Source organism: Cydia strobilella, chromosome 10 (genome assembly GCF_947568885.1).
Source record: "Cydia strobilella chromosome 10, ilCydStro3.1, whole genome shotgun sequence".
NCBI lineage: Eukaryota > Metazoa > Arthropoda > Insecta > Lepidoptera > Tortricidae > Cydia > Cydia strobilella.
In genome coordinates, this window is record NC_086050.1 from 5,594,207 (window position 1) to 5,607,132 (window position 12,926).

Consider the following 12,926-nt stretch of genomic DNA (forward strand, 5'->3'; position numbering starts at 1 on the left):
GCGGACAGTAGTTACATCGATTTTGCGATTTTAGCATCAGTCCCGTAATAAACGTTTTTCAGTATGACCTATAAAGTCACTACGCCGAGTATGGCTGGTGGTTAAAATTTTACTCTGCATAATACAACTGTTGTATTTTTTTAAAGCCTTAAACTTTTGGATTGGCATCTTGGCTAGGCACCCTGACTTTCATGATCTGATTACATGGCATTGCGTGCGTACTTGTTCAATGTTAAGCCATAACGATTTGTTTAATGATATCATGTGATGTGATGCGAGACCGGACCGTTACAATGCGCGTTATCAGAATGCATGGAATTACTAACAATGATAAATGTCTTCTATCACTATTCACTATCTTAATCAATATTTTTTATAGACGAAAATACTTATCGGTTGTTTTGGTTTAGTAGAGACTGTAATAAAAATGAATGAAGAATAAGTAGTCAGATATTTTCTACAGTATCAACGTCTCCGTTACAAAAACATTGACTGCGTCAAACAAAATAAAAATTAAACAAATTGGTTGAGATGTATTCGATAGATTTAGCTTGCTTTTTTCGAAACCTGTCGAAATAAAAGTTTAATGGTCATAAAATTGACAAGGGGTTTTTTTCTTAGGCATTCTTCCACAGCAATTTGTACCTTTTTAGAAGAAATATCCCTAACTGTATTTATATAGTCTGTTAATAATGGATTTTTGCAGTTGATACTATTAACTTTTAACTGAATTGTATGAAAAATTGTATGTTTGACCACTGCATTTATTTCCTATTCGGTTTTGTGTGGTACAGTACACTTCACACACATTATTACACGCCAACGTTCCAAAATTGTATTTTATGCAACCGTTGTTTAAGACAGGTCAAAAAAGGCGAGTGGCGTGAGTAACAATCTGAGGCGAAGTCTGTCTTTGGGTCACAAACTTACATATGTATACCTCAACTTAATTTGTCCAGTAGTTTCGGAGAAAATAGGCTGTAACAGACGGACAGACAGACAGACAGACAGACGCACGAGTGATCCTATAAGGGTTCCGTTTTTTCCTTTTGAGGTATGGAACCCTTGTCAGTATTACGACTTTTAACGGTTTTGTTGTACATACATATGTAAACACAACATTGAACACTGAAAGACAACCTTGTCTTTCAGTAAATAAATAATATATTTCACATTCATTAAAAACACATACATGAACCAGTAAAAAGCGTAAAATGCAAGCACATTGCAAGGAAAAGATAATGTTTGATGGATGACAACTATGACTATTGCCAATCTTAAAAAAACGATAATTAGTCCGCTAATTGTGGAATTCATTGTCGTGCATTCAGCAGCAAACAATTTACTTCTTACAATGTATGTAGTCACAACTTTGAAAAAGTCCCATGTCTCATTCTATTCATGTTGGAATGCGATATCTCTGTATGCATCTTTGTAAGGTACGGGTAAAAACAGCTAAAGCCGCTTTTCAGTCTTGGTGGAAAGTAATTCCGTATTTGAAAGTAATGTTTCGCATACATTTGGTTTGCAGACTTCTACTTTGCTAAGAAGTCCTGTACACTTATTATTTTTCAGGAAGACTAGGTATTTAATAAATGTAATTAATTTAAAGTGTTTTTGTAAACTGCGCCCTACTACTTGCAAGAGAAATTTTGTTTAGTTTTTTTAACCTAAAAGTAGAATATTAAAGTAGTGGCAATACGTTAAATACAATCTTGCCTGTTGTACTTTATGATAAAAATCTGTGGTCTCGCTTATATTACTTACTTACTCCGTTGGCTCAGTGACGTGACTCATAACTATTTAAAAAAAAAATTAAGCCAAAAAAAACATTTTAGGCCAAAAATGCCTTTCGTCATTTTCGAAAAGAGCTGATACTCTTCAAACTACTTGATCGATTTTTATCAAACGTGGCTAAGGAAACTCGCTTTTACGAAAATCACCGCATCATAATCGATCCATCCGTTTGAGAGCTACGATGCTACAGACAGACAGACATCGGCGTCAAACATATAACACCCTTCTTTTTTCGTCGGGTGTTAAAAATGATACTTGGCCTCCGATTACGGTTTGATCCAATCTACCTTCAACTACCGTCTTACTTATATTCATGATTATTATTTTGATTTCAGTTTCGACGTGTGGCGTGAGTTTCCTGACCGGATCGTGGGGTTCCCGTCCCGCCTCCACGTGTGGGACAACGGCACTAACTCCTGGCGATACCACAGCGAGTGGACCAATCAGATTTCCATGGTGAGTCAGAGTTGATTGTCTCTAGTAACAAGTCCTCGTATAATTCAGTTTCGAAGTGTGGCGTGAGTTTCCTGAGCGGATCGTGGGGTTCCCGTCCCGCGTCCACGTTTGGAGGCGGGGCGGGAACCCCACGATCATCAATATAATAAACTTTTACTCTCACTGATGCGTTTATAAACGTTTTACTCTCACCTATGCGTGCGTTACGCTAAAAAGTTTTAGCAGGTAAATGCGATTGATTTATTGGCTTTCTTGCGAGTAAAAATTACATCTTCTGTTTCTCTCTCCGAACGAAAAGAATAGTGTAGAGTATTGTAGATAGGCGTTTTCACGTAACTGTGTACCATTACCATTTGATTTGATTTAATTTCATAATAATAAACCTAACCTGTTGTTAGCCTGTTGATACCTAATGTAATGTGTCTTCTTTAGTTTTATTCTTTTTTCATTATGTGGTGCACAATAAAGAATATATTATTATTAAATTACAATATAATTAATATAAATTATGCTATCTCAATCTTCACGAATTTATATTATGATCGTTAATATTTTAAGTAATATCAATATAATTTTCCAAATTGAACTAATATGTCAAAATGAAAAGGAATACAAAACAGAGAGAGAGAGAGAGAAGAAAAAGATAAATTGAGAGAAAAAAAAATCGTGTATAAATTGACTTTGTGTGCATAGGGTACACGCAACAACCTACTATTACCGGGAATGTAAATCAAGTGGCTATATATTTCACTTTACCGTTCCAGGTTCTAACCGGCGCCGCGTTCCACCACAAGATCTGGTCGTGGTACTACACGTACCGCATGCCGGCCGCCGTGCGCGCGTGGGTCGACGACAACTTCAACTGCGAGGACATCGCGATGAACTTTCTCGTGGCCAACGTCACTGGCAAGCCGCCTATTAAGGTAAAGATGCTTGAAACGTCCGCTAGATGTCGCTGTGCCGGGTTGCGCGAATTCTAGATCGTGCTAACGGTATGTCGACGAAGAATTTAAATTTAAATGTGACCGGCAAACTACTCATCATTGAATCAATCATGGTAAAGTTGTTCGTAAGATGACACTTGGCGGTTTCTAGATCGTGCTAACGATGTGGCGACGTGTCTATACGTAGTAAGGATAACTTTGTTGCCTCCCATCTACGTAATTATTGGTTATGTGCCTTGTACATGATGTTGATGAGGGAAGAAAATTTTAAAAAGAAAACGTGCTCATGCTCATCCTGACAAACGTGTGAACTTTCGTCTAAATTTCCATACAATTTGACATCTGCAAAATATAATAGTCTCTACTTTACCTATGCACTCTTGCATATGTCTCCATCTTCAAACACTGAGAGTTCCGTTAATGTCCGTCCGTTCATCAATGTCTAGTTAGCGTAGAGAGCACGCCTTTAGTCCTAAAAATATTTAAATCCTAACTCCATAATATTACGAGTAAGTATCTAAAACATCAAATTTCAGGTAACCCCCCGCAAGAAGTTCAAATGCCCCGAGTGCACCAACACCGAGATGCTCTCCGCCGACGCGCGCCACATGACCCAGCGCTCTGCCTGCATACAACGCTTCACGCAAATATATGGACACATGGCTTTGAAATCCGTGGAGTTCAGAGCCGATCCCCTTCAGTATATGGAAAATTCCGGTATACCACATATGTATCCTGATATAGGAATGCTTTAAAAAAGTAACACTCCAAATAAATCCAACGAAAGCCTTGTATAAGTTGTTTCACGAAAATATATGGACATATGGCGCTCAAGTCTGCATAGTTCAGGGCTGGTTTACTGCAGTACATGGAAAATTCCGGTATACCTGATATTGAAATGGCTTAAATCAAGTAACACCCTACAGAACATTGAAAAAATCGAGCGAAAGTTGTGTATACTTGCTTCATGCAAATATACGGCTATACCCATGTCAAATCTGTTAGTTCAGAGTGAATTCGCAGTATGCTACATGCTTTGTCAACACGATTATTTGGGTAAATACAACAATGTGTTGCTGGTTAAAGGAAAATTTTGGTATACCCAAATGGTATAATGAGATTATATGGTCCATTCAATATTAATTTTATAAGTGATTTACTGGCTAAATAAAACCGAACGGCAACTTCTATAAATAGTAATAAATATATAATACGATGATTGATTGATGCGATAACATTTTGGCAAATAAATTTGAAGGTAAAAACTAGAGCTTCGTACCTTAAGGTACAGTTTTAAGCGGATTTTAAATATTCACGCTTAACACATGTTGTTATAAAGTTATGTGTGTGGTAAAAGCAAGTCAGTATTGAATGAACTATAAGATGACCTCTTGGTTAAAATATGTTACATTTACACACTAACATTTATGAAAGTTACATAAAATATAACCTCGTGCCGCCACCATGAAAAATTATAGCTAGAAAGTTTGAATCTGGTTGTATTTTTCGGTTGAATTTCAATTGTTTGAAAACTTTATGAGACAAAAGAAATGCTACTGAAACAAAATGTACATCGTAATGTACGGCGGCACGAGGATAATTTTGTAACGAAAAGAAGATCCTAAGCTTAATAAGTAATTTTCTGTCTAGAACGTGTGTCTAGAACAACAAAAATTGATAAGCGGACGCGGTTTACAGAATGATACCTCTCGCAGCTCTCGCGACGAATGTTGGTCCCCATGACAGTTCCTGCAACTATCTTTTGGTTTGGCTTACTGTAAAAAATGTTGAAGAGATGTTTTTACCGTATTTTTATTACTTAAATGTTACATTTCTAAATAAATTAATGTGCTTAACGTCCAAAAAATTTCTGCAAACATTTTACGTGACAGCTACTCTATATGCTGACAGCTGTTCATATGAAACCGGCCAAGTGCGAGTCGGACTCGCGCACGAGGGGTTTCGTACCATTACGGAAAAAACAGCAAAAAAATCACGTTTGTTGTATGGGTGCCCCATTTAAATATTTATATCATTCTGTTTTTAGTATTTGTTGTTATAGCGGCAACAGAAATACATCATCTGTGAAAATTTCAACTGAATTTCAGATACAGCCTGGTGACAGACGGACAGACGGACAGCGGAGTCTTAGTAATTGGGCCCCGTTTTTACCCTTTGGGTACGGAACCCTAAAAATGAACTGTCATAGGGTCCATAATTCGAGAAGAGAGGTTAAACGGGTAGCCTAGCCAAGATGCCTCGTTTGCGCCGTAGTGAATGAAACGCTAATGTGTCTCTGTCGTACTAATATGGAAGAATGATAGAGACATTAGCGTCGTTCGCTACGGGCAAACGATTGGCAGTTTGGCTAGGCCCCCTGAACACAACTTTATTGTTAAGAGTGGTATTCCATCTGTCCAATATCTTGGTCCAATGTGTATTTTGTCTCACATTTTGCATAATGAGAGAGTGAGACGCACTGACATTGGACAAATAAATTGGACAGGTGAAATACCACCCTAAGAGAATAAGAGCGCGTGTAGGTATATTTTAGTTGCCAACTGACATAATATAGGGTTAAATATGTAATGCCAAGTTTATCAAATAACACTAAGTATAGGTAGAATAGAACAGGTCGAGAACTAGAGAAGGATGGACAATAAAGTGTATGAAGGCTGTATGAGATTAGAGAAATGGGAATACGTCCCCAATACCCAGGGTAAGTAGTTTTAACTGCCGCGAGTTGATTTAATTCATATTTAACACTAGGTGTCGTTATTGCAATTTGTAAAAATACCTTAAATTACATGTCAGCCATAATTTCTTTAAAAAAATTTTTTGTTACTTTTCTGTTATTTAATAGCTATTCTCCTAATCGGGACAGAGACCGATCCAACAAACCCAAAATAATTTAAATCAGTCCAGTCGAGTTATAAATGGTGTAACTCTCCAGACTACTAAGTTTGTGAAAATACTGAAAGTAGGTATTAAAACTTGAAAAGCATCTGAGACTTCAAATTGTTCATTAACGACTTCTAGTGATTAAATCAATGACCCTGACCGATAACGTACAGTGAAGGTAACAAACTTATTTTCATGTAAACATATTTTGCTGTGCCATCTTTTTTAAATTTTATACATAAGTTTAATAATCCCACCCAATTAAAAAACGTTAGGTACATAGTCAATTTATGTCCAAGAACTATTAAAGTTTGTTATAATTTCAATATTCTGAATTTTACAGATATGTACATAATGACAGCTGTCAACGCCATATTTAGTGTTAACCCCTCGTTTTATTTCCTTGACACAACCAGCCCTAAGGCTGCCTTTCCACTAAAGCAGAGATGAGAGGAGACAGGAATCGGCCAATAGCATTGGTTTTAATCAAGCGGAATGGAAAAGAGAACTAAATGCTATTGGTTGATTCCCGCACGTCCCTCTCATCTCCGCTTCAGTGGAAAGGCAGCCTAACATTCTTACCTATACTGTACATTATCAACATATGAAATGGTAAATTATAAGTAAAAATAAATTGACGCTTGTTGCGTATAAGTATCAATTGAGCAAATATTAGTTATCGATATATTTTTTTAGAAAACCTAATTTAATATTGTATATCGTTCTTTGTCGTTTTCGAAGTCAATTGTAGATGTAGGCTATTAATTGTATTTATTGTTTACAATGAGCTTCTGTGTTAGTATTTAGTAATCACCAAAGTGTTTGAAGTAATTGAAATTAACATTAACACGTTCTACTATTAACTAATTAGAACTTTTCATGAACCAAATAAAGTAGCATTTCGTTTGTTTCATTGCGAAACAAGAGACATCAAACAAACGAAATTCAGCCCAATTTACCATACGACAAAGTTCAAATTAAAAATAGGAAAATATGGACCTTACGCGATTAAATTACATACCTAGTAGGTATTGGGTAAAACTTCTCTTGCCATTGGTCATTGATGTTAGTAAATTGTAAAACAATATTTATATTAATTTTCGTATTGTAAAAATGGGTCATTGTTACCATTTTATTAATAAAAATCATTACTAAAATAATATATTAAATCCAAATTTAAAAGAAAAGAAAAATTGTTTGACATTAACAATTTTTTAGGAGAACTTTTGTCAATGCGGTCTCACATTAATAGGCATTAAATTAATGTTAATTTCACTTACAATTAGGTACTATTAACTCCAGCGTATTCAAGGGTTGAATATTATAATTTTTATCTTTATATCTTTTAACTAAGTTACAATAATTCCCCAAAACATGTCATCCCTTGGGGATCTATCTTATCTCTATAAACGGTCTAAACTAATTGTAAACGAGTATTCGCTTTGAACCTTCTTGCCACTGTATAGTTGATAATTTTGTACGACAATAAGTTGTTAGATCCAACAACCCTGATAAGTTTCATGTCAATTCTCTCTTGAAAAACGTGTAGGTTGGTCATTGTTTAGAATTTCCAAGGTAAGGTAAGGCATAAGGTTCGGAAGAACCGCTATCTTATAAAAATATGGGGTGTTTTTTCTACCCTAAGCCAAATTTTTCGAGGTGTGTAGGTATATCATACTGGGCAACTGTTACTATGAGACCAACTCCGAAATCGTGAATAAAATGTTGGCTCTCCCATAGGAAACGTCGACACCGGATCAGGCAAAATGTATGAAACACCCATTTTTTTTATCACGATTTTGGAGTTGATCTCGTAAAAAGGTAAAAGATGTTCAGTTTGACCTATACCTGTATAGGTCATACTTGTATTACAATACAAGCTACAAGCTTTTGATAAACGGGCCCCAGTACAAGTGCGAAATGACATTAGTTCTTGTAAATTAATGTGAAACGATAGTAGGTATTACAACTATTACATTCTTAACAATGATCAGCCAAACCCTTAGAGCAACTGTAAAATGCCGTCTGTCCTTATAATTGTAAAGAAAATATTCTAAACAATAATAAATTAATAGTGTTAGAGAAAAAAATAGTCCATCTTGACATATCGGTGCTTGCGTCGAGGTTCATTCCTACGTACCTAGTTATATATAAATGTATATTGTAATGGACAGTGTATAGATAATGGATTTATCAATGGCATAATTTTAAACATATATCTTTTGTATTTTATTACGATGCGATGACTGAATTATATTTTAAGCGTATGGAATTTCAGTCGATTTTATGTAAAGTAAATCCAATGATTTTCTTTATTATAAATCTGTTGATAATAAATTGCATTGTAATTTTAATGTTTGAGCCAATCGTGTAAGTACATTTTGTAATTTATTCGCCATTATTTTCTATTTATGAATTTTTAATTTTATTAAATTATTTTTTATGCGTTTTTGAGACATTCGTTTGTACTTGGTAGTTTTTTTTTTAATCGTAGCCAAAGAACTTTTAGACTAGTCTCGACGTTTATTTCGCATTTACTATGTATTTGTATTGTGTAAGGTATCGGTAAACTAAATGACTTTATATAGTAACTTTATGACTTTACACTCACGTATTTTTAGTCACAACGAGTGGCATGTTTAGGAGAACAGAAGTATTTCCAGTCACCGGGAGTGCCAAGGCCATTTTTGAATTCGGCAAAATTAGTTTTATAGGTACCTACTCAATAAGCTAGTTTTCTATTAGTAAAAATCATTAACTCTTTATGAGATGAAACTATGAAGTTATTACAAGAAAATTAACAAAAATATAACAATGTGTAATTATCAGGCCTGCTTCTATACGTACAAAATAATTTAATTTCAGTACCATTTTGTACCTTGCCTCAGTGAGAATCAATATGATATTCGCTAGGGTATTCACACCTAGACACTGTGGTAGGGTACGAAATGGTACTAAAATTAACCCTAAAAAGGAAGGAATGGAAAGATTCGCACTCTTCTGGTAAGCTACGGTGAATTTATCTTTTAATAAAAAAATGCGTTGGATCCGTATTGACGGCTATCTCATTTTAAACACAGATAATTAGGAACATACTGTCTTTGTCTTACGCAAGTACTACCCAAAAAAAGGGATGAGTATAGTCTAATCGAATTTAAACTATCGTGAGACATACTAACTAAGCTTATTTTGCGGTTTCATTCACGTATTTTTAGTCACTCGCGCGACATTTTTATTTATTTTCTATTTTTTCTTATTTACTGACAAATTTGGTTAGCCAGACTATAGTTTGTTTTATTTTACCGATACCTATACTGGGTAGGATGGTCGGAGAGGAGTTACCAGGTATATCAAACGACAGACTGACGACTTCGTTACGGCTAGGCGTATGCTAGTCTAGGTGTTAGATAGGTACAAAGTAGGTGGCGTAGACCTTTGATCTTTTTCCCTTCTAGGGCCATATTAATGTTTGTATTTTGGTGACTTTCACGATTCCATTTATTCTAGTCTATTGACATACGCGTTTTATACGTTTTTCGTACGTTCAACACAGTATATATATATATATATTCTTATTTCAGCTTAACAATGTGAATTAAGTATAATTTATATAGAAATGTACTAATCGAACAAATTTCTACTCTAGGTTCGTTAAAATATCTATTATTGTACGCGACGCGGCGCAGGATGAATTCATCCTTTGATACCTATTGTCTGCCTATTATAGAAGTTTTTGTACTATTTGTATATTGTTGTATGTATATTAACGTCTAAAATAAATGGAATCTGAATAAATATTGTAATGCGTTCTAGAGATTGTTATACAGCTAATCGTTAATATCGGTTAAATATTAGGTAGGTAAGTACTAAAATGTCTAGTTTTTTTTAAGGCTGAGGAAGGAAAAGATCGAAGTATAGTAGATAAATAATAATAACTTGATATGAAGAGATTTTAAAACGATAAAGTTTTTTTGCAATGAAATTATTACTACCCTGATTTTTTTGTTGTGTTTATTTTAAATCGAATATTTTATTTATTCGATTTATAACATTTTTGGATTTTTTTTATTAGTTTTTCAATTTTGAATAAATGGATGCATTTGTTTTTGTGCAGCTATAATTTGTAGAATTTTAATTTTACCGTTAATCATAAACTATTGTTTGAAGTGTAATTTAATTGAATATGAATTATTTATCTGTCTAGCCTGCTTTTTTGTATGTTGCCCACGAGCATAATATTAATATCTTTATTAATCATAACATTTGAACAAGCCGTGGCAAAATGCTGGGACAACGTGAGGAAGATGATGATGAAACATAACTTTTTTTAAATGATTAATAACGACTTTTGGCCATACAGTTTTCATTTCTAACGAGTGCAAATAATCATTTCAAATCAGTGAAACTGGTATAATGATAATGACTAATTATATCTAGAGAAAAAAACCTCAATTTTACTGCATGCACTTGTAAGAAAAGAGACTGATAAGTGATAATGATAATTATCATAGGTCTAACAGTCATGTACAGTCATAATATTATAATAATAACTGGAATGAAATTATATATCAGTTTTAATAAGAACCGGGCCACAATTTGTATCATTTTCGTGTATCAAAACTTTGCGTAGCACCGGCGGTAACCGTAACACGTCTCTATTGTAAAGGCGTTAGAGTGCGTGTTCAGATATTTTAAGCACCTCGGCTGCTCCGATATATCTGATGGCGACTGTACAATGGAAGCTTTTTTTATACCACGTATACCGCCTGATGGTAAGCAGTTACCGTAGCCTTAAGACGCCTGCAATTACAGAGGTGTTACATGCTCGTTGCCGACCCTTTGAACGACGAAGCTTACCTAAACTTGACATTTACGCTTCGCACCAATAAAAGGGGCTCCTGGTGCTACTCCCTACTACAGTTCACGCACGCTCCCTATTACGCGAAAATGATACAATTATGGACCTGGACCCGGTCCTATACAGTCTTAAACCAATCAATCAACTAAATAAGCAATCGCAAGAGCTGCCATTTTGTATGTTCGTTGTTGTCTTAAGTGTAATCTGTTTACATTTTTTTAATGTGAAAATTCTAGCTTAAGTACTTAATAGTTATTAAATTTGTTTTTATGTACAACCTGTAAATACTATATATTGTAAATAAAAGAAGACATATCAATTTGTATACTTGGTTGTTTTTTTCCATCTTTGTTTCTCTCGCGTTATAACATTAACCAATACCAGTTAAATATAGATACCTTACAATCCTTAATTCAAGCTTGGAATCTTATATCAAAATATGCTTTCAAATTATAGTGCTAATCAGTCACCAATGCACAAAAATTTACAAAAAAAACACATTGCTGATCAGTGGATTTTAAACTAGCCTTGGAAAATCTTTCAAGTTTCTTGTGACTACATTTTCAGACATGTGAATGAACAAACTACAATCGCGAGCAATAGTTATTTACGATACAAGTGCGGAAAAGAGGAAATTCGAAACGAGTGGCGATAAATTAAAACACGACCGCAGGGAGTGTTTTAAATCGACACGAGTTGCGAATTACCTTTTCGCACGTGTATCGTACAACGTTTTACAGTACATATGGCCCTTTAAACTTTCGACATATGCACGAAAAGTGCTATTTGACGCACTAGTGCGAGAAAGTAGCACCATATGTAGGTACTGTAAAGTAACAATCACTTCATTTTTGGCTATTCGCAGAAAACAGGTATGTTTTAGTTATCAAACCTGAAACACACAAATGAAACAAACAACAACAAATGAAATTGTGGTCTTTTTATGTAGGTTATCAAGTTTCAATTGACACTAGGTATTTTCTTTACGATATTTCCTGCATGAAAATTAGAAAAGTAATTGAGCGGAGAAACCGAACATGTGAAGTGATTCCGTTTTTTGCTCGCGACTGTATTTAGTGTGTCCTGTATAGGTAAGTATTTAATTGTACAAAAAACGAATTTTCTGAAGATTTACAGGTATAGGAGTCCCTTTTTCTGTGACAAATGGTCAAAAACATGCCAAGAAAAATAATCATTGTAGGTACCTGCTTAAAATTGTAAACAGTTTTTTTAAACCTAATTTATATTGTGGTCTATTAACCACACCAAACTATAACATTAATTCTACTCAAGCTTCATTTTAACATAGACCTAATACCATCGACATAAAGTTCCAAATCCCCTGTCGTCTATCAAATATTTGAAGGCTCAACAATGTGTGTAGTCGTTTTGCGCGTGCGCTATATTAGCGCGGCGGTATGCGCGCGCGGCTCGAATACTTCGGGGCGGGGTCAGTATTGGCGTTACATTATAAGGGTTCCTGTAATAAGTGCAAATAACATCTATTGATCCATCTTGATATATAAATAAGATAGGTACTAGCCTGTATTTTAGGGTTCCGTACCCAAAGGGTAAAAACGGGACCCTATTACTAAGACTCCGCTGTTCGTCTGTCTGTCTGTCACCGTGAACCGTGATAGCTAGACAGGTGAAATTTTCACAGATGATGTATTTCTGTTGCCACTATAAAAACAAATACGAAAAAGTAGGGAACCCTCGGTGCGAGGGTCCGACTCGCACTTGGGCGGTTTTTATTATAGATACCTAAGCTACGTTTCCAAATCCTTTCTTAATGAAGCTCCACAACATTTGAAAATTATGTTTCAAATTTCATTCCCTACCTTCATCGGTTTAAGCTTTAAGTTGTGGCACAATAAGGTTGGGTATCGTCAGCAGCAGATTTAGTTACGCCCGCAAGGTGTTCAAAATTATTAAGCAACTTTAAGTAGGTACATACGCTACTCAGCAAT

The 12,926-nt window shown here is 35.0% G+C and overlaps 2 protein-coding genes across 2 annotated transcripts in view; both read left to right on the forward strand.

Moving 5' to 3' along the window:
• LOC134744564 (exostosin-2) overlaps window positions 1-11,283 on the forward strand; it is a 60,571-nt gene extending 49,288 nt beyond the window's left edge. The window contains exons 5-7 of the mRNA XM_063678402.1: window positions 2,133-2,253; window positions 3,018-3,176; window positions 3,734-11,283. Coding sequence (XP_063534472.1) covers window positions 2,133-2,253; window positions 3,018-3,176; window positions 3,734-3,952 — 499 coding nt within the window. The 3' untranslated portion in view covers window positions 3,953-11,283. The remainder of the gene's footprint in view (window positions 1-2,132; window positions 2,254-3,017; window positions 3,177-3,733) is intronic.
• LOC134744681 (transmembrane emp24 domain-containing protein eca) overlaps window positions 1-12,926 on the forward strand; it is a 351,400-nt gene that overhangs the window by 308,723 nt on the left and 29,751 nt on the right. The window lies entirely within an intron of this gene.